The sequence below is a fragment of the Macrobrachium nipponense genome, chromosome 46 (genome assembly GCF_015104395.2).
Source record: "Macrobrachium nipponense isolate FS-2020 chromosome 46, ASM1510439v2, whole genome shotgun sequence".
Classification (NCBI taxonomy): domain Eukaryota; kingdom Metazoa; phylum Arthropoda; class Malacostraca; order Decapoda; family Palaemonidae; genus Macrobrachium; species Macrobrachium nipponense.
The window spans coordinates 27900351-27925636 of NC_061106.1; the positions used below are offsets into that span (position 1 = coordinate 27900351).

General features: G+C 36.0%; 1 protein-coding gene across 4 annotated transcripts in view; it reads left to right on the plus strand.

The window, feature by feature from the left end:
• The window catches only part of LOC135214833 (transcription factor cwo-like), a 169629-nt gene extending 145898 nt beyond the window's left edge, over positions 1 to 23731 (plus strand). For 2 of the 4 annotated variants that reach the window (XM_064249232.1, XM_064249229.1), the window contains 4 exons: positions 7404 to 7593; positions 7873 to 8061; positions 9414 to 9560; positions 17416 to 23731. In XM_064249232.1, the coding sequence (XP_064105302.1) occupies positions 7404 to 7593; positions 7873 to 8061; positions 9414 to 9560; positions 17416 to 18707 (1818 nt within the window). In that variant the 3' untranslated portion in view covers positions 18708 to 23731. The remainder of the gene's footprint in view (positions 1 to 7403; positions 7594 to 7872; positions 8062 to 9413; positions 9561 to 17415) is intronic. The other 2 variants (XM_064249231.1, XM_064249230.1) reach the window with 2 other exon arrangements.
• Positions 23732 to 25286: the final 1555 nt, after the last annotated feature.

Genomic DNA, 25286 nt, shown 5'->3' on the forward strand with positions numbered 1-25286 from the left:
AAAAAAAAATAAATAAATAAAATATAAAAAAACTGTAAACTCTGATCTGTGACAACTTTTTTCCCTTCGTTTCTCTCACATTCCCAGAGGTCTTTGGTATCACTTCATTTCAAGGTCGTTTTATTTGCATACCTAGAAAACCATGTATCGATTTTTCTTATCTCGGCGCCTAATCCTTGCTTATGGAATGTGCACTCATTGCGATAGAAATGAACTTGCTTAATCAGGCCAATCAAGTTTACTGTGTGTGTGTGTGTGTGTGTGTGTTCGGTACAGATTACTCAAATGCCGCTTGAAAGCCAGTGATGAATATCATCTTGTAGCTTTAATGGCATAATACGCAACGTCACGTTGACACCCAGCAGCTCTTAATTGGGACGTTATTAGAGAAGTACTACATGATTGTGACCAGGAAAGCTTGCCAAGGGATCATGTCCTCCGGAAGTAGTATTGGTTTCAAGACATAGGGCTGTCCTTGGGGTCGTCCTTGGAGGCTGCTGCCCTGTCCTGCTATTTCTCTCTCTCTCTCTCTCTCTCTCTCTCTCTCTCTCTCTCTCTGCAGAAGCTAATATTTTTTCATTCAAAAATTATCTCCCCTTCGTGAAATTGCAAATCCAAGTTCAACCGAAAGATATATATATCAGATATAATATAATATATATATATATATATATATATATATATATATATATATATATATATATATATAGGGAGAGAGAATTGAATGTTAACTTTGGTATGTCTCGTTTCTCTAGTGTATTATCTCACTTTTTATTTCATTTGTTATTCCAGGTTCATTTCCTTACATATACTAGGAAACAAGATGTAGTTGTACATCGCGAACGCTGTCACTGGGAACATCCCAACATTTTTAAAGCTCCTTTGCAAAATCTGTTCGTGGAGTTGCTCATCATACTTCCAAGATATTACTTAGAATGAAGGGTGATTATGGCCACTGGAAGACATCTTGTTTTTCTTAACGAATTAAAGGTCGAGTTCTTTCAATTTTTTATATTCTGGTGGAATTTTCCAAGTTTTCCATCAAATTATTTCTGTTATTGTGAGAATTGTTGTAGAGGCTCATGTTCCGTACTGGGTAATCGGCCCAGGGGTGGTGTTTTGCAGTCACCTTCGGTAATTGCGTGCACAAAGGGAATGCAGTTGTGTTGGCAAGCTCTGCCTTTTTAGTATTAATAATAGCGAGTTGAGGGTCTCGCCTTGAATCAGCCGAGATGTAATGCATACAAAACTTGTGGCAGTCAAAACTGTTCCTGTTGTATTTTTATTTATTTATTTAATATATTGACCTGGCCTGTTGTCTTTCGGTTTATGTAAATCTCACCCTTTTAAGAAAAACGGAAATTAGTAAGTAGTACCTCTCGTCGACGCTAAACAAGAACTAAAGCTAAAAGAGTAGGGGAAGTACCAAACTTCATGAGACAGAAGTAACACTTATGTTACTCGTTTTCGAGATGATGTCAGTAGGCAAGAGGTGGAACTGAAATTGTAAGTAATGGAACCAGTAGGTGCCAGAGCCTCTGTATATTTAGTTTGTAATGCTGCTTCTCCGTGGTTCACTATTGGAGCAAGAGCCTGTGCCAACACAAAGCCTGCATAATCTAAAACGTATTTCTTTCCCCCGGTGAAGAACTGCCTTCATGTCAATGAATCTTTTGTGATCATGCAAATTTGAGAAAGTTTGTCGTTGTTGCCGTCGTACTCCCCTTACATGAGCGTATTTATTTTTTGTAGATGGTTATCGATTTTCTTAATATTTTCGTTTATTCTCGGTTGAATTAGGTCTTTATTTCTGTTTGGGGGCGGGTGGTTCTTTCATTCCGTGGAAGCGTGCAAGGCAATCGTGGCTCTTTCCGTGAGTTGAGTTGAGCCGCAGATCATTATTAATTAATTACTTAAAAATGATAAGAATTGTCACTTGTGTTTTAGGAAAAAGCAGCCAAAAGTACATTTATAGTGACGACATTTGATATGGATTGACCTTCGTGATGGGATCAAACGGCAGAGCGACTCAGTGCCCAATGTCTGTCGTTGCGGTAAAATAGACACTGAACACAATTCGTCTCCAAGCAAATAAGATGACAGTGAAGCTTTGCTGTAATCTTGTCTCGATGACTTTTTGTGTGGACATGGGGAAGGCCACTGTTAGCGCGTGGCCGTGGTACGGCCCTTCTCTGCTGAGGTCGTGCTGCGTGGAGAGAGAGAGAGAGAGAGAGAGAGAGAGAGAGAGAGATGTGACGCGGTCAAACACGTGACTCTGGCCAGCTCTCCTCCTCCGGGGATCCGGACCCGTGCCAGGAGGGGTAGGCTGTATCCCCCGGTGGGATGAGGACTAGAAGGTTGAGTGTTGCTTAAAGGTGGTAGGGGACATAGCGGTGCTCTATATCTAAAAACCGTATTGTAGTTGCCTGCCGGGTTTTGCTGGGAGTCTGATCAGATAATGTCTTTTGCAGAGTGGAAATTGGGGTTTTTAATTATGCATATTGCTAGGAAAAGTCTAGTCTATAGATTGGCATCTCTCTCTCTCTCTTCTCTCTCTCTCTCTCTCTCTCTCTCTCTCTGTGAGTGCGTGTGTGTGCGTACGTGTGTGTGTGTGCGTTCGCGCACGTGTGCCAAGAGCAATTGATACAGATAAAATTCACAGTGCATTTGCGGTTTACATAGAAAATGGATATCATCGGATGAGTTCCCCCTGTCCCCCTGAGAGGGGTTCACACGTGATATGTTTTTGGGATATTATCAGCTGCCGGCTCTCCAGGACCAGACTTCGCCCTGGTGATGAATTGCACGGCTTTTACCACCGAAAAGTATATTTTAATAATTAAACCTGCGGACTACATTCGGTATTTGTTGTTATACTCGACACTGCAGAACAACCGTTATGAACTTTCTTTTATTGGAATGGCGGCCATCGATTTGGTCGTTAGTACTTTGAAACAGAAACAAATTGTAGTTTGTGTGACAGTTATCCACGAGATATTTACTATACCTGCATTGTCACTTTAAAATTTTTATCTGTGGTTTTTGGGGTTTTAGAAAATATTAAGTCTGCATTATCGGTACATTAAGCCTCTTAGCGCTGAATCTGGGATGAGCCGTTTTGTTTAAAACCTACACAGCCTCTCAAACTCTGTTAATACTTTTAACACAGAAGCATAACCAACAACAGCAAGTAGACTTTGCCAGCAAATGCTGCGTAACCCTTCCCCGGTTTTTCTCTCACTCAGTACCTGCAGTTAAATCACACATACTTTAGACCACCCTAACATTTCCCATTCTCTCCGGAGTTTGTACTCTGCAGACAATACTATGCATGAGTGTTTCATTGACTTGCGTACAATACTTCCTTTCATAAAGGAGAATTGGTTCGACGGTGCCTATATATCCAAAACTTTTGTGTCTTTTGATACTTCATAGGTAAACGGATCATGACTGTGTATTTTTATGAAGGTGTTCTCTGCCCTAGGGAAAGTGGATAGTTTTTATCATGCTTAGCTTATTGGCTAAAGAGTTCACTTTACGAAAGACACACGTCAAGCTTGAATTTCTATGAATCCTAAATAATCTCGTAAGATCCGAGGCATCGTAGGAAAATAAACAGGAAGATAGCAGAAAGAAAACACACAGATCACTTCCTCCAATCCCGAACTCACTAAATAAAGCTGCAGGTTTGAATGACAAACTTCTCTGCAGGTTTTAATATTTAGTCCTTTTTCGCATAAGGTGACTCGCGCATTTACAGTTCTTGTATAAACTGTGATACCTATTTCAATTGTATTTGGAATCACTTAGTTCAGATTTGTTTTGGTTGGAAGGCATAGTTTTCTCTTATGCAATACAGTTTGTATATGTCAGGTTATTTGAATATATTTGAAAAGAGGTGTAATGACAATAATCACAAAAATTCTTGCGTTTCACTGCTTCAAATATTCAAAATCCTTACAAAAATATTTATAGTTACAAGTGGATGACTGAAATATGCAAATTCATTACATCCCTTGACTCACCTGAGATATGCGCATTCATTACATACCTTGAATCGCCTGAACAAGTATAAATTGTAAAATGGATTCAGATCTGTTGGTATTGAAAGGGAAGATTGGAGGATGAGTCTTTGTACGTTGCAAAGTCGATGACTTTCATACATGGCTTCACAATACCCATTCAGGCAAGCAGTAGTTTGTGGGTGTTGTTGTTTATTAAGATTAAATTGGCCTTATGCTAGCACGGGCTCTTGTTCATAGAGCATCCCGTAGATTCTGCTGTAGCATTGGTAGACTTCGCTGTGGAATTAAAGCTATTTTTATACTTATGAATGGGGCGATGTATCTCTCTCTCTCTCTCTCGTGTTTGAGATCTTATAACAGATAATTCTAATGAAGTACTGTAGAGTTTTCCACCAAATTGTAGCATTGTGTATGGCCTTTAAAAGTATTTCTTTGTACTGATATCGGTATTATTATGTTTAGAAGATTTAATGGACCTTGCCCAAGTTTACAAGAACTCTTATATTTTTGTAGAACACACACAACCCTGGTTTCCGAAGGATTTCTAGCCCAATTGCAAATGTGATTAAAAGAGGGTAGAGTTTCAAGTAGCGTTGATAAAACTCTTCAGCATTAATGTTCAGGAGAACGAATACAAAACAAACTACTTCTGCGGATACAAGGAAACGAGCACGCGAGTCAAAGAGAATGATAAAATAAGATGAAATGAAGAAAATGGAGCTTAAATAACCACTTTGATTTCCTTCAACGAGGAAAAAGGTAAGAAAATAGAATGAATCGAAATAGACAAGATTAATTGTCTTCTGTTATCAGCGAAATGTTTAGCACCGGCAGGTAAATTCTGATAAGCGAAGTCTATCAGGAGGACCGAGGGTCAAGGGCAAAGAGTACTAGAAGGAAGATGCTCTATCTCTTTCGAATTGAATGCCGGGCACAAAAAGTTGTGTTCATTCCAAAAAATCATTTCGTCGTTTGTATGATCACGGGCTGCTCTGAGAGCCAAGAAACCTGCACAGGAATAATGACAGATCGCTCTGAACAGCAGCAGTAGCAGCCACGAACACTTTCAAATTCTAAATATAGAATGGCCGGGTGTACAATGCTGTGTAGCCTCACGGATCATACAGCGCTTATATAGTTTTCACTTGTCTGAATGGGTCATAACGCCAGTTGTATTATAATAGCGAGATAGCTTTGGTGTATCCGCCAGCATTTCTCGACTAATCTGAAAGCAAATAACTTCATATCTTTCCATAAAACTTTAGTTTTCTCTCAGGTTTCCTACATTCTGGGGAATAATAATATGGTAGGCTTCTCGAAAGCTTCGCAATAAATTTCTCTCTCTCTCTCTCTCTCTCTCTCTCTCTCTCTCTCTCTCTCTCTCTCTCTCTCTCTCTCTGCGTCTGCGCACGTGAGCATCGAGACAGTGACGGGTTTTAAGGATGTAGCCTTGGTCGGCGATTTTGCTGTCCCCATGCCTTGACCTAGTCCCCCACCTCCCCCCCCCTCCCAACTACCTCTTACCTAACGGAGTCACGTGTAAGCCACGCTGACCTTACTGACGATCTCTCGAGGTACTCCAGCGGCGGCAGCGGGTCTAGGCGCAGACAGACGGCTGCTGGGGGTGTGGGCACCCATGGATATGAGGAATGGAATCATTCAGCTTTCATCGTGATGCAAGGTTTCCTGTTGTCGGTCTTGGGAATTTGTTGTTAAATTTTCCTTTTTCGAAAACTAGTTGTATAAAAGAATTATGATTTTCCTGTTGAAATTTACCCTTGAATGACACATACACGCAAGCAAGCAGGCGCGGGCACAGACACGTACATACATTAATGCAAGCACACACACACACGTGTGTGTTGGGGGGGGGGGGTTGAAAAACGGATAAGGAAAAAGTCATGGAGTGGGGATGGATGATGCTTCTAGTGGTTCAGTAGTAATTAGTGATTGTAAAGAGAAACTGCCAAAACTATGAGAGTTTGAAAGTTTGCAATCGGAGGAAGTTGAGAGCAGCTATGAACAAGAATACGGTTACTAGTCAGAATAAATGGAAGTTGGGGAGCTGGGGTTGTAAATGGGTGCATGGAGGATGATAGAATGGAGGGAGATGATTTATGATACATTATTTGTGAATAAATATAACGAATGCTAATAGGATGAGAGAAGTCATTGAGGAGTATGTGTAAAAATTGGTAATCTATGGAAACTAAGGTAGAAGAGTATGATGTGGGTGCTGAATGCAAATAAGAGACACTTCAAGCTGCTGGAATGAACTGCTTTTTGTAGTACTATGTGTAGCATGAGAAGAACGTGTGAGGCGAGAAATGTAGAAATGCGTATTAGTAAAAAAGACTAGGACGAGCCAGATGTTTTGAGAAAGAAAGGAGAATGCTAGGCCGGTAAAAATTGTATTATACGGAAGTGTCAGGAATGAAGAGAGGAAGACCTAGCAAGTGCCGGATAAATGGCTTAAAAGCTTCTCTGGAACCGTTCTTTAAGTGGTCATTCATATCTATGTACCCTGCACTACGTTAAAAAGGGGATCATTTTATTTTTGCAGAAATACAAGAGGCCTTACCCCAACCAGTGGAGGTTACCCCAAGTTTTAATTTCAAATAAGCATCCAAAGTATATTTGGCATTGACCCCAACCAGTGGAGGTTACCCCAAGTTTTAATGATGTCAGAATAGCATCCAATAAGACAAAGACAAAGTATAAATTTGCATGTTCAAACTCGTGAAGGACTCTCTCTCTCTCTCTCTCTCTCTCTCTCTCTCTCTCTCTCTCTCTCTCTCTCTCTCTCTCTCTCTCTCTCTCTCTCTACGTTTTAACTGCACGCTGATGTATAATATATAATTATGTGCGTACGTGCGTGCGCATGTGCATTGTTCCCTAATAGTGTTATAGTAATGCGTGACAAAATACTGGAGAAGTGAACATTGTTCACTCCGACCTATGATGGCATTCCAGCGTTCAACTCGTTATTTTAACAGAGATGTTGGAATATTGAAAGGTTTATAAAATGTGTAAAGACAATTGTTCACAGTTTTGGTGAACCCTTCAAGAAAGTTTTATGTAGGGAAATTTGCAATACATTTTGAAAGGTTGCGTTTAGGCAGATGCCAAAGTGATGCCTTGCGGGAATGTTGTCAGCCCTGCATATATATATATATATATATTATATATATATATATATATATATATATATATATATATATATATATATATATATATATAGTATATATATATATATATATATATGTATGTATGTATGTATATGTATATCCCTGCAGCTGCTAGTTTTTTTAACCTTAAGGATTCTCTGTGTTATGATGTGTGAGCACTCATACTAACCTAGCTGTGTTTACCTTGCAGGATCCCTTGTCACATCGGATCATCGAGAAGCGACGACGGGATCGGATGAACAACTGTTTGGCCGACCTGAGTCGCCTCATACCGACGTACTACCTCAAGAAAGGTCGAGGTCGCATCGAAAAGACAGAGATCATTGAAATGGCCATTAAGTACATGAAGCATCTACAGGCTCACGCATGCAACCAAATTGGTAAGTGCAAGTGTAATATGTAGTAGTTGTTCAATAAGCTTTTGTTAAATAAGTTTTACTTTGTATGAAGTCCTGCCTGCTGGATTGTTTTTATATGAAGATGCTTGAGCGTGTTCGTATTATGTTTTAGGCAGGGCCCACGTTTTAGGATACGTATGGCTGATGTGTTTAAAGCTATTATAAGGTTTGAACAAAATTTGAGATAAAACTTGGCAACGCTGTCTAGTGTATAAATACATCCTGAAATAATGACTTAATTTTTATTTTTTATTTTTGTAGAGAATTGTGATGTGACGACAAAGCAAGAACGTACTGGGAACCAACTAGAGCAGTACCATATGGGGTATCAAGAGTGTCTGTCTGAAACCATGCAGTTCTTGGTCGAGTCGGAAGGGTTCTTCTCAGGGGATTCACTGTGTGTGAGACTCATGAACCACCTCACCAAACACTGTGAAAAGATCCTCAATAGTAAGTCAGGTTGGCTTTTATACCCTCCTTTACTTATTTTTGGTCTGTCCAAGACCACGAAATTCTGTCTATTTTTTGTCAACCCATTTTGTATCCACTAAATTGTCTAACTGCTAGTATGTGTGTGGTTCTATAAATAATAACTTAATTTACAGATTTATTTATCATCTGGTCTGTACCTGTGTTTTTTTTTGTGACAATATTCAGTAAAATATTGTAATAGTTAATTGTTTTTCCTATAGTCATAAGACAGATAACTAGAGCCAATATAATTAAACTGCCCTCCTTGTTGTTATTGGTCAAAGTATGATCAAGCTTCTTATTTAGCACAATAATAAATGCCAAATAGTAATTGTTAGGCCGACTCATAAAATCATTAAATTAAATATAGTATGTTAATGTATTATCTAAATAAGATGGGTGTTTTAAGACTTTAGATTTTATTAGATTTTATCAGATTTAAAATTACTTCTGTTTTATTTTACATATCACTTAACCATTGAATTTTATCTTTGAAAAGTTCTCTGTTAACATAACAACCTTTACTTAATGGATTTTGAATGCCTACTAATTCTTATGATTGACTATGCCAGGTTTTGGAGTAACTTTTGATAGGCTGTCTCTAGGTAGTCTATGCTTGGTAATTGTTTATGATTGCAGATGCATTCCTAGGTAATACACATCACATGACAACATTCTAGACTTTATCTCTGCTCTGCAGTCATTGTTCATTTGCAGACAAAGAAGCTAGGTAGCTTAACAGTGGTATGTTGTAAATCAAACCAAGGAGAAATATGTACTATATGTATACTATATTTATATGCATAAGAATCACTAAACAAATTTAAGAAATTACAATGGAGGCAGGAATTGTTATGCCAGGAATATGTAAGAATAGTTCATTTCCTGATAACGCTTGTGATTCTCAGTTCTTTACCAAACCATTACAGGAGTCAACAAGATGTTTGGTAGGATTGCCACACTACTTATGATTCTCCTGTACTAGCTTATGGATTAACTTATTTTTTTGAAGCATTTTGGACTGAGAATCATTATTGGTTTATCAGTTAAAGGATGAAAGTAATTGTGATAGTTATATTTATTTTCCTGGTGAGGAAATGGTTTATTAATGAATATAGGTAGACGGATAAATATAGGATATAATTTGCAGATTTAACCTGAAAAAGTTTATGCTCGGCATTGGATGCATAATAAGTTACCTTTCTAGAATGTTTTAAGTTAGAATATTTTTCTGAACTATGAGATTACTACTAAAGTTAATGTGGTATTAAAGAATGAAAAGATGAGCGCTAGTAAGGGAGTTGATTTAAATATTCCTTTGTTCTCTTTAGGCGAGGGATATGTGACACGTCAAAGTGGAGCCAGTTCTTCAACTTCAAGTGGCTACCATGCAAATAGCTCATCTACTGGATCATCCAGCGACGGCAACGGTAATGGCTCGACCCATGCTTCCGAGAGTAAGGACACTCTTGTCACAGGTAATGCGCAAGGCTCAAGGGAGTTGTCATTTGTTCCTTATTAGCAGTCAAAGGATATAAAGGCAATAATGTATTAGAAATTTGAATTGTGAAACCCTTGTTTTCCTCTTGGGCTCATGATGGGTAAGCTTTCCCTGACATGTACTTTATGAAAGATTTCAATATATCTTTGCTTAGATATTGATATCCTTTTTAATGATACGATGCGGTGGAAGCAGAGAGGTAATTGAAATCCCATATGAGAAATTGAGCAGCAGTTTTGGTCCCAAAGGAGGAACTCAAAGGTTAATGTTGTTGTTTGCAAGAGATCTGGCTGGCCGGGTAATCATATTCATTTGGACATTTTTCCTCTCTCTGAATTTTTTTTTTTTTTTTTTTTTTTTTTGTGAAAAGGGGGGTTGGGGTGGTAGAATAATGAGTTTATGGTGGCTGATAGGTACACATTCATAATTGTTTATCTCTTCTCTTTTACTAAGTGTTTAGTTGTGTACATTGTACTGATGTCTTACTACATCTAGTCCATCTTAGTTTTCAGTCACCTGAGAAAATGAAAACTGATCATGTAGTAGTTGGTAATTATGAGAGAGGCACTTTAGGAAATGTCCACCATGCCAGGCCTCTTTTTGCTTTTGACATCAACTCAAAATTGTTCAAGATAATTAACATGCCAAAATTTGACAAAAAGCTCTTGCTGGAATGCTGGAGGTAGCAAATCACAACATTTCAACTTGGGTCTTTAGCATTCTACTGCTGCCACTAGTGGTGTATTTCCCTATTACTTTTTAACGAGAGCAGTCCCACCTCGCTCTTCTATTTTATTTAATATAAGATTTTTAGTATTTTTGTTATTTACATTGTAATTTCCCATATCCATTATTACTTTGGTCCCTGGGAAACTTCTTTTAAGATATTTTCATTTGAACTTGCAACATTACATAACTACTAATATTAATCTACTTTCCTTTTGAGTCGTACATAAGTCATAAAAGGAGGAAAGCTCTCATGCTTTTTTTGATACTGCTAATGATGTTGGTTTAAAATCTCCCCAAAATTTTTAGTTAATACCGTAATTCCAGTAACAAGTAATATGAGAGACCTGCATTGCATGTTTGTTTCCAAAGCCTTGTGCAACCAGCAACTGAGTAATGTCACTTCAGCGTTATTAGAGACCAGTGCATGTTGAATGTCATTTCAAATGCAGTCTTTGAGTTATCCCATGTTTGATGAGTTCAAAAGAATCTATTGCAGTTGTATGAAAGTGATGACTAAAAGTCTTTAAAAGGTTTCAACAGATGGTATTCTTGGATTTTATTGTGGATATACTTTATCCTCAAGAAATAGTGTTTAATTTTTAGATGGAAAGGAACATTTTAATTTTAATAAGTTAGTATTTTTCATTTATTTAAATTTTTTATTTTTATTTTAATTATGGTTACTATAGCTTTAAAGGCATTGGCAATATTTAATAATAATCACAAAGAATGAAAATCTCTTCCATGGTGCAGAAATGAAAGGTAAGAAAATTGATGTTGCCAATGTTACAGCATGATGAAAGCCACCCTTTCTGTTTTGCTTATAAATCGAATTTTAAAAGCCAATTTAGTCTTCATATTATTGGTTTCAGAAAGGCTCATCACTCCAATCTGTAATTTTTAGCCGTGACAGTACACAGTACAGTCCTTGAAACTGGTCTATAGTAGTATTTTATGTAGTATTATGGGGTAGACATTCATACATACGTAAGTACTAACCATAGTTTTACAGTTACCTTCACTGCTAATTCTAGTGGGGAAATGAAGTAATAAACAATAGAATTTTATGATTCTCAATTATGTATAATTAGCTGATGATGTAAGCTGCTATACAGTGTGTATGTACAGGGAATAAAGGATCTCCTGAACAAAAAGCAATATCAATTGGTAGCCTTTTAGGGGTAACACTGCAATATACAGATTTACTGCATTTTTACAGTTTAAAAGACTGTGGCCTGATTTTGTATTTTGATACCCTAGTGTATCATTCAGGCTCAGATTTACCTGATTGGTACAGTGGACACTTGCTGATGGGCCTCCAAATTTTGGGGTCCTCTGCAAAGTTGTACATACCTATTTTTTGTGGTTTGTCCATGAAATAACGACCGTGTGGAAATTTTTCCTATAGTATTTGCTATATTCCCACTGTTAGTTTATTCAATTTATTCATATATAACAATACGTAATAATAATAATATTTGTATTTGTATTATAAGTTTAATTAGACTGTGCTGTGAATGTGGAAGAAATAAAACTAGAAAATTAAGGAAATCAATACCCAAAATTGAAAAACACCGCGAGGTGATGTTGCAAAGGCAATGCCTGGAACTATGAACTGAATTGAACTGAACAGAAAGCGCCCATAAGCAATAACAAAGGCTTGTATAATTATCATGCAAGGCTGCCTCTGAATGTAAATGTTTTTTAAAGCATTATAAACTAGAAGATGCATAAAGTATCAGACGAAAACTAAATAGTCCAAGTGTGTAATATTTGACTAGTAAAGAAACTTGATTAAGTACTTAATGTCTATTATATATGCACTTTACAGGAATGTTGAATATAGTTTTTTTAATGCAGCTGATTGTTATAATTTCTTGCTTATCTGCATTTATAGACTGTACTGGCAACTTTCATCTCAAGGTATCCACCCAATTACATTATAGTACTATGACTCATTTCAAGTTGTATTTCCATCTATTAATAGCAGTAAAGGTAGATGTAAAACTGGTTTTTATTCATGAAATGTATTGAAACTAATGCTGATGTTTTTAGGCATAATGTTTATTATGGAATAATTTATCAGCCTCTTAAAGATAAATTGAAAAAGCAGAGGTGCATGTTTTCAAGAGCCACTGTCACTAAGAAAATTTTCCAGTTTATTTTATGCATTTTTGGGGTTGTCTCACTCATTTTTAATTTGATTTTATTTTATTATTATGGTTTCTAGTTTAGGGAGGTCAAAGGCAAAATGATCAAATTGCTGTATGTAGTAAGAAGGTAAATATGAATGTTGCAAAGGAATGAAACTCTTATTAAAAGTGAAAGGTTGTTGTATTATTATAGGAAAGTAACCCCAAGAAATAGTATGCTTTACTTCACAATACAAGGCAAATGCAAGAAAACAAGAAATGTAGTTGCATAATCATTAGGACATAAAGTGAAGAATGTACTTATTTTCTTTTAAGAGTTATACTATATATAGTATACGTACTGTAAATATTGATATACATATTGTAAACATATAAGTTAAAGCTGGTTGTGCTATAATATCGTAATGACAGTGCCTTAAATTTCTCTCAAAACTTTTCTTTCTTTAGTAATTAAATGGATGGGAAACTTGGGTATTACTCTTGGGCACAGTATCTGGATAGTTAATAGTCAAGGTTATCAGTATACTGAATTATTATAGTGACCCCTCTGCAGTTTTGACAAATTATTCACTGCCCCTTTCCATCTTATGGCAACTTGTGCAAAGCAGTATGTAACTTGAACAGTTATGTTAATCAGTAGGTATTGTAGAGATATTGCAACACAAGGGTGCATTTTAAAAAAAATGAAGAAATAATAATCACCAGACTAATATTAACAAAGATGAACATGTAATTGTTTATGCCATTAAGAAGTAAACTAGGGCATATTTATTTAATTTAATAATAATACTGCATTTACATGACAGATACACCCAACGATTTAGCACACAACTTTATACTACTGGACAGCTTTTGCTATCTTGTGATAACAAAATGACACATGCCTCCTGTGCTAAGCTATCAGTTGGCAAATATAAGCACCTCAAGCAATACAAAAATGTTGCTTAGATTAATTTTCTACTTTTCAATCCACTTGTCCTAAAACAACACCCACAGTAAAACTTTGTTCAGTGTCAGTAAAAATTCACCAGTAAAGCTAAATTGTACTAGGACAGCAACTTACTTTTTGTCATGAAAAAAATAACGTAATTAAAAGTATTTACCGTCTTGTTAGAGTAAACCATTCTTTTCATCCATCATTAAGAACTAAAAGAAGGAATATCTGTTGAGAAATAGATGCATTGATGCAAGGTAATAATTGTTGTTGTAGCCATAATTCTTAAAATTTGACTTGATGAATAATTATGCTCCACTCAAGAGATACTTTGAAAAATTGCACACTGCACCAATATTAGAAGAGAGATATTTGAATTCCAAAAAAGTGTGTTTTTGGTACATGATCAGTCATTTTTGAATGGTAAGCATTTGGTAGCACATGTAAAAGGGGGAATTACAAATTTTCCAGATTTAACATAGTGTAGATTAAAACAACAGCAACTAGGGGTGTTTGTAGGGGGCACTTCCTATGCAACCCATTAAGGCTTAATGAGAGATGTCTTGACTGAAAGGAAGGTGGATGATCCATATCATCCCTTCCAAAAATAAATAACAGACTATGAAGCTATCAGTATGATGTTACACTAAATTCATTCGAAGTTATAGGTGCCTCACACTGCCTGCTCAAAAAAATGTTTGGGTGAATGTGAAGAGGTAAGAGATTAAACTAATTGAATTTGTTGACTCCAAGCATGTTTCTCACTTGTAGTCAACTGAAGATAAAAACAGACCAGGGCATGTACCATTACATAAAAAAATTAGTGGATGAAAGAAACAACAAAAATAAGTAATAAATGATCCCATGAGCATCTCCACAGCACATCTTAAAAATGTCAGTAGCCCTAAACTGGTGCATGAGCTTTCATTAAAGGTTATCTTACTTAAAGACGATATTAGGAGCCTTACATGTATGGGAACCTAACTCGGAAGATAGAATCAAATTAGCCTAAGTAAAATTCATAACATAGCAGTTGTAAAGAAATTTGAGCTGATTTATGTGAATCTTTGGACCAGCAAAATGAAAAGTTTCCAATATATTCAGCCAAATTCAATTTAATAGGATAAACTACAGGTGCTGCTGCATCAAATGAATTATTTATTTCATAAAAAAAAAGTTACTTTTACATAGTTTATTTGTGTATGTGTGCGAAACTGTCAACACTACAAACTTAGGAAGATAAAAAGATTTTCGCTTATGCATTGCTCTCTCTCTCTCTCTCTCTCTCTCTCTCTCTCTGTGTGTCCAGTCTTCATTAGCCTCTTCATTTTCACTCCTGGATTTTTAAGGTATTTAGAGAGAAAACATTTCGGGCAAATTTTATTTATCATTAGGACCCTCTGTGGAGAAATGTGAACAGTAGTTGTCTTGAAGAAGGCTCTCTGGTACTTGCAAGTTGATTAGGTTTTCCATGTAAGTTGTGTGGGTCTTTCATGGTTGATTTATTTTAATGGTGGTTCTCCCCATCTTTGTAAGATCTACAGGTGCTAAATGTGGACACAGTACCTTGTCCTTATTCAGCTTCTTACCACACATTCTTTTTTTTTAATGGCTTCCCAGATTTAAACTACAGCACCAGCACTTTCTCCAAACATCATCACATCACAACTGTCACTCCTGTATACATTTGGTTCCAGAGGTCAATGATTACAGATGCTCTAGTTAGTTATTCTGACAAAATCTCCCACTTATTATCATTCAGTATCATTCAGGCTTTTTGTGTTAGCCTTCAAATTGATCATCACTAAGGACCATTTACCAGTGCATTTTGCACTTTAGGTCTTTCCTGCAGTTTCCTCCACCACCAGAACTCTTGAATTCAAAGAAGGTTTGCTTTCCCTCACCTGCAATAGAAGTTGCTCCTACAGCCTCAGAAAATGTTAATCCAATTTGTTCAGCCTATTAAGTCCATGGATACCCGAGTACCTGCCAAGAGTAGATAGATTTGGGCTTTTACTTCATTTTTCAGAAATAATACCAAGAATACGGTTTCTTCTGACTGGAAGACTTACCCAGAAAGCCTATGAGAAAACTTCTGAAGAGAGCTCGGACCAAGTTAAGATTAAAATATGAGATCAGGGCTCTTTCAACTTTGCATTATTTTTTTTTATTTTAAAGCAACTTAAGTATCCAGCTTTTAAATGGTGATATATGGCTGTTTCAGTCCACCATTACTATCTTTTATATGAGTTACCAATCATGAGTTTTTAAATTTACACTTTTTGGGCCAGCAGTTGTCAGGTTGGATCAGGTCAGGTGGTTGGAACATTACATTCTAAAGATTAGTCTACCACATCTTCACCAACCATATCGTTATGACATCCCTCTAGGTATAAATGTTTAGAGATGTTTCAATGCCTTTATAGGTATGTAACCTTTTGATATTGGTAACCATACAATTACAGTTCTTTTTATTTTTATATATGGTTTCAGTCCATCACTAGACCTCATGTTCACTCCCAAGTCTGTGGTCTTGGTCTTCCTCTCCCCCAGGAGCTCAGTTCCCTCCCACCTAATTAGCTATTCTGGTTATTAAACAGTAATGTTTGTAATGGATTTTTTTTATCAATACAAACCCATTATTGTTGCCTTAATTTAACACCTCCAGACCCTTTTTTTTTTTTTATGTAGGTGCTCGGACAGTGCAAGAAGAGTGTTTTTGAATGCCTAAGTAAATCAATATGCATGTTACCTTACAAATGAGCGTTTTATTTTTTTTTAATGCTAGGTTTGGAACATTTAGGGATTTGGACAAATGCATGAATAGGCTATGTATATAAGTAATGGATTTTTACTGAAAAATGTATTTTGTCAATAAATTACATGTGGTTGAGGCAAGTTAGTAATTCCTCGGAGATTATTTTATGGTTGCCTATAAAACAGTGTCAGATCTTGAAAGAGTGCTAGTGTGTGTTTCTCAATAAGACTCCCTGACTGACATCTCTAGCTGTTGGTCTGGATTTTTATGGTTGCAGGTATATCTTCATCCAAATGTTTCCCACCAAGACTGACTGACTCATTACCAAAACTAATAACATAGTTATTCCCTCTTGTTATCTGAGGTGATATATAATCAGCATACTATATAAAAACTTCTGAGCTGTTGTGTTGTGCACATATTCTCTTCAATGTTATTGTATTTGCAGTTAATATACAGTATTTACCTAGTTTTAGAATTTGAATATACTGTTAATTTTTTTACTTTTCCTTTTTATATTGTATGATGTGGAATTCATTGCTCAGATGTTGTCACTACACAAGTTGAATGCTACTCTACTCAAGATAGTATTATTTCCTCATAAAGATTGCTTTCTGCATTTCAGAAGGATAAGACAGTCTTCATATAGAAACTGTATGATAAAATTGGAAACCAGTAAGCGTAGTGGGACTGTCTCTTCTATAGTAGTTACTTATTTTTTTGTCCTGCATAAACTTAAGAATCAGTAGGATTTTCATTCTTTCATTGTAGCAATAATGTTTACTTTTTATATTCTATATGGTGCTAAAATATAGATGGGGAAGTTTAAGTGACATTTTTTCACTTCTTTTGAGGTAAATTTTTTTTTCCTTCATATTAATAGGTGACAATTTGATCTTAGGTTTATGAGCATTCTATACACTAAACTTTATTTTTCAAATCAAAGCATATATTATTTGTTGGGGCAATGTTTTTATTTGACTGGGTAGTTGTTAGGTATGCATACATTTAGTGACACATGCCATTCAATAATGGAACTCCAGATTCATTATTTGATTAATGAAAATGTAAGGATTTGTTTTTTTAGTAAACATATATATTTTTTAATTATAATTATTTTATCTAATGTTAGTGTCATATTTATGTCACACACTGAAAATAGGAGAACATAATAAATCAAATTGAGGAGGGAGAATATTGAATAGTGTACAGTTATATTATCATTTGAATTCACAGTTGTTTTTTTATCTTTCAACAGAGGAATCGGCATATCGATCAGATGAGCGGCCTGGATCTGATGACAGAGATGAGAAATCTGGAAGCTCAGCCATGGACAGTGGCTCAGGAATGGGGAGTCAGTTAAGAGAAATTCTTCAGCAGCATTCTGGACCAGGTGGAGGTGTTGATCGAAGATCTGGTTACTCATCTGGCTTGAGTTCTAATAATTCCTCAAGTGGGGATGATAGTGTTCGTATGTACAAATTCAAATCTAATATGAAGCACAGGTTTAGTGCTGATCTTGAGCAGTCTCATCAAGTCCGTAAAAAGAGAAGGGATTCAGAATCCTCGTGTGGAAATTACACAGATTGTGAAAAAGACAGGGTGACGCCAACAGGTCTATTACCTCGTCCAACATCCTACCAAGACGGGTTTCCTAACGAGTCAGTTAAAATTTTGGATGGTCAGGATAGCCCAATGCTTGAAAAGAATAGTGGAACTCCATCTCCAACACCAAAGTATGAACATCCTAGTGGGAGAATTTCCCCAACACGACATATGACAGAGGGTTCTGGTGGCACAATTCCAATATTTGCCCTGAATCAGAATGGAAGTTTTTATGTACCCCTCACTATTGATTACTCTTTGTTGGCACCTGCAATGGCTGGCTTAAGTGAAACCTCTCCTGTTTTGCACCCAGTATCCATTTATGTAAATTTTTGTTGTCCAACTGCAACAGTAACTGCAAATATAGGTGCTGCGCATCAGCCTAATTTTGGAGGACCCCAAGCACCTCACTCTAATGTTTACCCAGCAGTTGGTATTCGACCAACTTATGGAAGCCACAATTCATCTTTGCATCACTTTGAAACATCTACTCACAATGGGAGATTCCCATCTCGTATGTATAATGACAGGAAACGAAGAGACCCTCCCAGACAAGGTGTTTCCCAGTTTGAAGAGCAACGTACAAACCTCTCCAATCCCACTGAAACCGTAGAAAAGAGAGAGCCAGGTGAAATTGATATGCGGGAATACAGAGATGTCAGGGATCATCATCAACAGCAACGAGAGTTTTCACGGGATCCCTCGGCTTGCCACGATCTTGGCCGGGAGTCGAGAGATCAGGAGCATAAGCACGAAGTGCGAGAGGTTCGAAATTTGCGTACAATTCGAGATCTCAGAGAAGCTCGTGATGTGAGGGAAATTCGTGATCCTGTGCAAACTGTTCGTGATTTTATTGATGCTAACAATACATGTCCTAATAATTCTGCTTATTCTCGGACTCACCCTCACTGGGCAGCTGCTTACCATATCCAATCCAAAAATTAGAAATAATCCAAAGACAATTATTATTTTAAGATATGTTACTGGATTGTACAGAATTTTTAACAGAAAAATACAAAATGATAAAACTGCTGGCTTCAGTTTTTCAAGGTTATTTGTGCTGTGAATTATACAGATTTAGAAGTTGGTTACGACACAAAATAAGAAGGATCTTGTGACCTCTGCATTTCTGTCATATTTGGATAATACAACTGTTATATATACAGTCATTGATTTTAAAAGCCTTCTTATATGAAAACATGTCAGTCATGCCTAAAAGTACATACAAGCACTCGGTACGTGCACTAAAGAGGTAGTGATATTTAGGCCAGTGAAATAAGGGCCCTATTTTTTTTCTTCTTTTTTTTTGTGAAGTGCTTATTGCTCAATAACCTTATGAACATGTATATATGTTTTCCCAAAATACCTTTACAATCATATTTAGACAGTACCTGAGAAACTAGACGCAGGTGAGGAATGATGATGGTGCAAAGTAATGTCTTAGTAAGGGCAGTGATGGAGGGGTTGGAGTGTGCATTCATGATATTAAAATGGTGGTATTTACATTCATTACTTAAAAAGATGTCAATTTGTTGATGATGTATCATTCTATATGCAGTATACTAACATTAGATATACTATGACGTGTGTAAGTAATATATTTGTACTTCACATAGACAAATAAGCATCTATATATAATTGTATACACATGTACATATCTACTATACACTCGGATACATTTGCATGTACATACAAATACATATAAGATTGTTTGGAATATATTCAAATAGACTGTACATAGATAGCCTTTGTAATGAAACTATTTGCTAATCCTTGCTAAAGAATTTTTTTTGTGAGAATGCTCTTTAACCAGGTAATCCCATCATATAGACCAAGAGTTGTATTTTCTTGAAATGGTATTATTTTTAGAATGATTGGGAATTTCTGGTGTGCAATTCCAATACTGTATATAGCAGTGAAAGGTCATTAGTGAAAATTTAATTTTAAGCTCATTTTGAGGAGCAAATGTAAAGCCATGTCATTTAATATTGTTGATATATTTTTGAGTTAAGCTTTTTAACATAATTTTGACATATGTTCATGGTGTAGTGAAATTTATTGCTACAATAATTTTTCAGAACCCTCCACTACTGTCAAACCTGAGACCAGTTGTTTCCGTGATATGTTTGTTGTGCATTGCGTCTTAACTAGTTGCTTAGTTGCAAAGTGCTTTGAATGTCAAAATATGTTATATTATGGTGTATATTTGAAGATTTCTATTGTATTACAATTTGTTATGACTGGTATCCAGTGATTTTTATGTTAATGATTGTCTCCAAATTGGATGAATTTTCCTTGTTAATGTTTACAGTGCTATGATAGGTGTGCATGCTAAAAACTGAAGCAAGTTGTGGGAATGATATGGGTTGGTCATGTTTGTTGGAGTGGTATTTGACAATATTTTCTGGAATACAAAAAGAACAGATCAGGTTCTAACTTCCTCAACTTTGGTTTTAGGTTACTAATGCTTCCCTGTAAAGCTATACTATGGTGTAGCAGCAGAGGAATGAGAAATTATATCCATTTGAATCATATGAAAGCTTTTAAGATGTCCAAAGTATTGTGGACATGTAGAAATTTATTTTATTCTACATACAGTACATAGTAAGACATACATACATGCATATATATATATATAATTATGGTTACATGATTTCCAGAATTTTTATTTTACTGATTTAGAATCTGTGTAACAATAGAAAAAAGCAAACGGGTATTGTTCAGTCATTTTGTAACTGGTACGACAGGTACTGGTTCAGTCCTTTTGTAATAAGTACTACATTGGTAAAAATGCTTTCAATCCAGCACCAGTGTTCAGAATAAATACTAGTTATTTTTTTATACAGTACATAATGTTCTTTTGGTGATTTGAACAATCTGAATCTAATAGTATTAAATGTTTTAAATATATTACTTTATATGCCTTAATAGACATTTCCCATGAGTAGACATTAATTTTATGCATGTTTGTATGATATAGCAACAAACATTTTGTTAACTTGAATTTAGCATAGACATTTTTCCTCTTAACAGCCTCCAGTGCAACTTAAAAAATCAGCATTCACATAACTGTCCTATAATCAGATGATACCACACTTGGGATATTGAGACAATACATACAAGTTGTAAACTAAATAGTACATCTAAAAAACTAAGTTTCTAACCTTTTCAGTGAATATGAAGCAAATACATCTGAGCATTAGTCAAATGTCTGCGAGATATACAGTCTCTTTTGTCCATTTTAACTGCAACATTTCAGTATGAGAAAAGTGTATTTTCTTTGAATTGAAACAAGATGTTTCCTATTGGTTAAAATATTGGACATACATATTGCCTTCAGGCTGTGCATTAGTTCATTTATTGAATAAGGGAAATAAAAGTTTTAATGCTAGATTTGCTTTGACTTCTGTTTGTTGCTTATTTTATATTTCTGTATAAACTGTTATATATACACCTATGTCTGCACAGTAATAATACACATACATTACAAAAACTGCATGGATTTTTGGAATTTGGTGATTAGTTTAATCTAGTTATGAAATTGTTACTTTCAGTAGTACATGTAATTGATTTGGCTTTGTGAAAGTGAGCTTCATATTATTGTTGCATTTATTCTAAGTATTTTATTATGCTTGAAAATATACAGCTTTCAATCTTTTTCTAAATTATAGCAACTTCAATCTTTTTCCTGAAATATTGCAATTTCTATACTGTAGTTGGCGTTTCTTATTAATTCGCAGCTTATTTGGTGGGTGCCTTTTTTTTTTTTTCTTCTTTTCTTTTTTTAAAGGGAATGAACACTTTCGTGAAGGGAAACTTAAGATGTCCATCATAATTTATTCATAGTTAATTTTTTGTGTGTTAATACAGGTTTCATGAAGACTGATATCTGGCACCTTTATTATCAAGCTATTGAATTTAATGCCTACTCAATTCTACCTCATTCTTTGGACACAGTTATATATATGTCATGTCTTGGAGTTTTAAGTTTTTATTGTATTCCAGTTTAGTATATTAAATTTTGCCATAATTGTGCTGTATTGCCAGTTTAGTGGGCATTTCAATACTTATCAAGAAGGCTTAGCAATTACACTCTTGCTCAATATGGACTTTGATCCTTCAGAAAACAAGTCTGAGTATTTTGAAGTTAAAATTTTTAAAAAGATACAGTTAATAGTTTGATGTTCAGTATTTGCCTAAGTGTTTAAATAAGATTAGTTTGGTTGGAAGCCCATTTCAAACAGAAACAAAAAATATGGGTATTCCCATTTGTCTATTAATAGCAATAAATTTCCGAAGAACTTATTTTGTGAACAGCACTTTCAGGAAATCAAAGGTACATAATAGAGAAAATACTAAACAATTAAAGCAAGGTCACTGTCTCATTTACATTAATGTATTCTGTCTACTATAGTATACTTTATCTTCCAGAATAGAAAAACTCATAAGTAGGAACAATCATTTTGCTTTCTTGAAATTTTCTTTAATACTTGGATTATAGAAAGATATATTTTGAAAAACTGCATAATGGCTGCACTCGGCAAGTTTTGTTTATTATCATTGCTTTCATTTTATAATCATGATACTATACATTCTAAATACTTTGCCCAATTTTAATGCATCATTCTCATCAGTACAGAATATGTGGATATTTCTCATAGAAAAAAAATACTGTGAATATGCAAATTTTCCTTGAATTATGGGTGGATATGTTCCAGAGAGAAATCCGTGAATGTGTAAGTCCACAAATAAGGGGGACCCACTTTACTATTATCTTGTCCATGAATACTTGATGAATAAATGAAAACACATTCTCAAGTACATTAAACTAAAAAAAACATTTGATTACTGGAAAGTAAAAGGATTTTTTTGCATAAGTTCCTTACTGATACATATACTTTCACACATCAGTGTGCTGTAGAACAATATCTTGCTGCATCATTTATTTATTTCACATTTTCAGTCTATGCAATCTTTTGTTTTACAAAATTTGTGCTAAGTAGTTCATTCTGTTGTTTTAGTGCTAGCATTGGCGTGACACAGTGCTGCAGAAAGTAAGATCCACATCATGAGAGTACATGTAGAACTGAATTCATGTGTGATTTCAACGTGTGCCAAAGGATTACTCTCAATATTTCTAGGCATTATTCATTTATATCAGTCATCTTTTCTCTGTTTGCAGTAAGATCTAAAACCAGATTCAGATTGCCAATATAGTTTGCCTTATACTATTTTGCTCTCCAGTTCTATTGGACTTTCCAGTCAGTTTCCATGTGATGTAAGTCTGTATGTTGTGCAAGTACTGGGGTTTGGTTTCCATAGAAATTTTCTAAGTTTTTTCTTTCATCTTTGGTGTTCTTCTTAGGAAAAAAAAGTACACTATTTATTGTTGACCACCAAATTTTCCAAAAATCTTTACCACATTACTGTTATGGTTATGATAGAAAGGTAATTATGCATTTACCTTTGCTGTTTTGGCTGTGTAATGTAGTTTATAATCCATGCTGAAACATTAAAGCTGCATTGTAATGTGCATACAGATACAACATAGCAGTTGTGCAGCATTTTCTTTGGTCATCCTGTTAGTCCCTTGTAAAATTGCTGATGGATAAAGTTTGTCTCTTTTTCAGTTTAATGATTCATGTACTACCTTAATTCCAGTAATTTTAGAACCACTACATAATTGTAACAATAATTTATTATATTTGCTGTATAACTATGTATAATATATTTGCATTGTGAGAAATGGGTTAGCTTTAGTTCCAGCAAACTGGATTTCATAAGAACGACTCAAAACTTGAAAGGTTTGGCAGTGAATGAGTATATTTTGCAGAAAATATTAGAGACAATTTTAATCTCGGCATTCATGTGGTCATTGGATATAATTTTGTCCTATTGTGAGAGATGTTGGTTATGGTGTTGTATAAAGTGGAAACAGATGTTTAGCACTGAATAAAATCCTTATATTACCCAAGATTTTTATTAATTTATCCCCTGGTTTGTATTTATCTTACCTGGTTCAAGTATTTACAAAAAAATAGTTGTTCCTACAGGTGCCAGGGGGACTGGCTAATGAAAATAAAAGACTCAATCATTCTGGAGTGTTGGCAAGTAGTCTCAAACCACCTGGCACCTTCAGGGAAAGCCCTTGTGTCAAGCATATATGAGCAAAAGTCATCCTGAAACTAAGAGAACTGTTCCTTTTAATTGTCCACAAGAACATGTTTTAGGAGAGCTGGCTGACTCTCCCTGAAGAAGAGCCTTTTTGAGAATTCACCCTACACCTTCCTCCACAACAGGTCCAGAAGTCAACAGAGAAAAGAAGGGAGGATTTGTGAGAGAGACATCTTGCAAGCCTACGCCTAGGCAGAGGTATGGCAAACAGGTCGGCATCCTTCAGAAGGCACGCAGATGTTTTGAGCATCCCAGCCTGCCCACAGGAGAAAAAGCCACCCTTGCACAAGGAGTCAGCAATCTGGGTCTTGGAACTGACCGCCAGGTACATTTCAGGAAGGAAAAAGTCATCATCGATCAGCCCAGCAGTTAAGACCAGATCATATGAACAGAGTGGTTGTTAAAACTCACGAAGTAGTGAACAAGCTGTTGGAAATTGAAAAGGGTGCAGCAATCTACGTCATCATCACAGCCCTCAATGTGAAGTTACCATTGTACCACTCCCTAGTCCCGGACCAGAGAGCTACGATGCAAGATGCCTAACAATCTGGATGTCTATGCCTTTCCTCCATTCAGTCACATGAGAAGGGCTCTTAACAGACACTGACAGTCTCAGAGCCTTCTCATGACATTGATGGCTCCTGCAACCACAAGTGAAGTGGTATGCCTCCTGCACCTGCTAATAGACGTCTTGAGGGAACTACCACAAACACCCAACCTTCTAGTAGATGAACACAATGGAAGGTATCATCAGATTCTCCCCACACCTTCATGGAAGGAATTTACCCAGCAACTTCCTAGAAGGGTTTTTAGAAGGGGGCTGCTGCAACCTTTGCAGACACCCTCAAACCTTCCTACATCGAAGTATTCAAGGTCAAGTAGACCAATTTCTGTGGTTGTTGCCATGAGAAGGATCATGATCCACTAAAGAACCCTGTAAAGGATGTGGTTGACTTCCTTAGTCTTCCTACATCAGAAGACCCTCAACAACAGTTCAATAGATATAGGGCAGCCCTCCACCAGGTGTTTAGTCCAAGGGTCATCAACTTGTCCAACTTCCAGGAGTTTTCTGCCAACATCAGAGCTTTGGAGAAAAAGTGCCCTCTTAAAGAGGTCAGAACCTCAGAGGGAGACTTTAACGAAGGTCACTGCCAACTTACGTCATTCCTTTATGAGCCTTTACAGAAGGCATTTGACAGGGACCTGACTAAGGGTCAGAGAACTGCATGCCCTCTCATACATTGTCCCCAACCCTGAGGGGTGGTCCTCCCTGTCCTTGGAGTTCTTCATCCAGGAATTTGTGGCCAAGACACAGAACCCCTCAGCTCCAGACCTAAAGTTTGTAAGGTT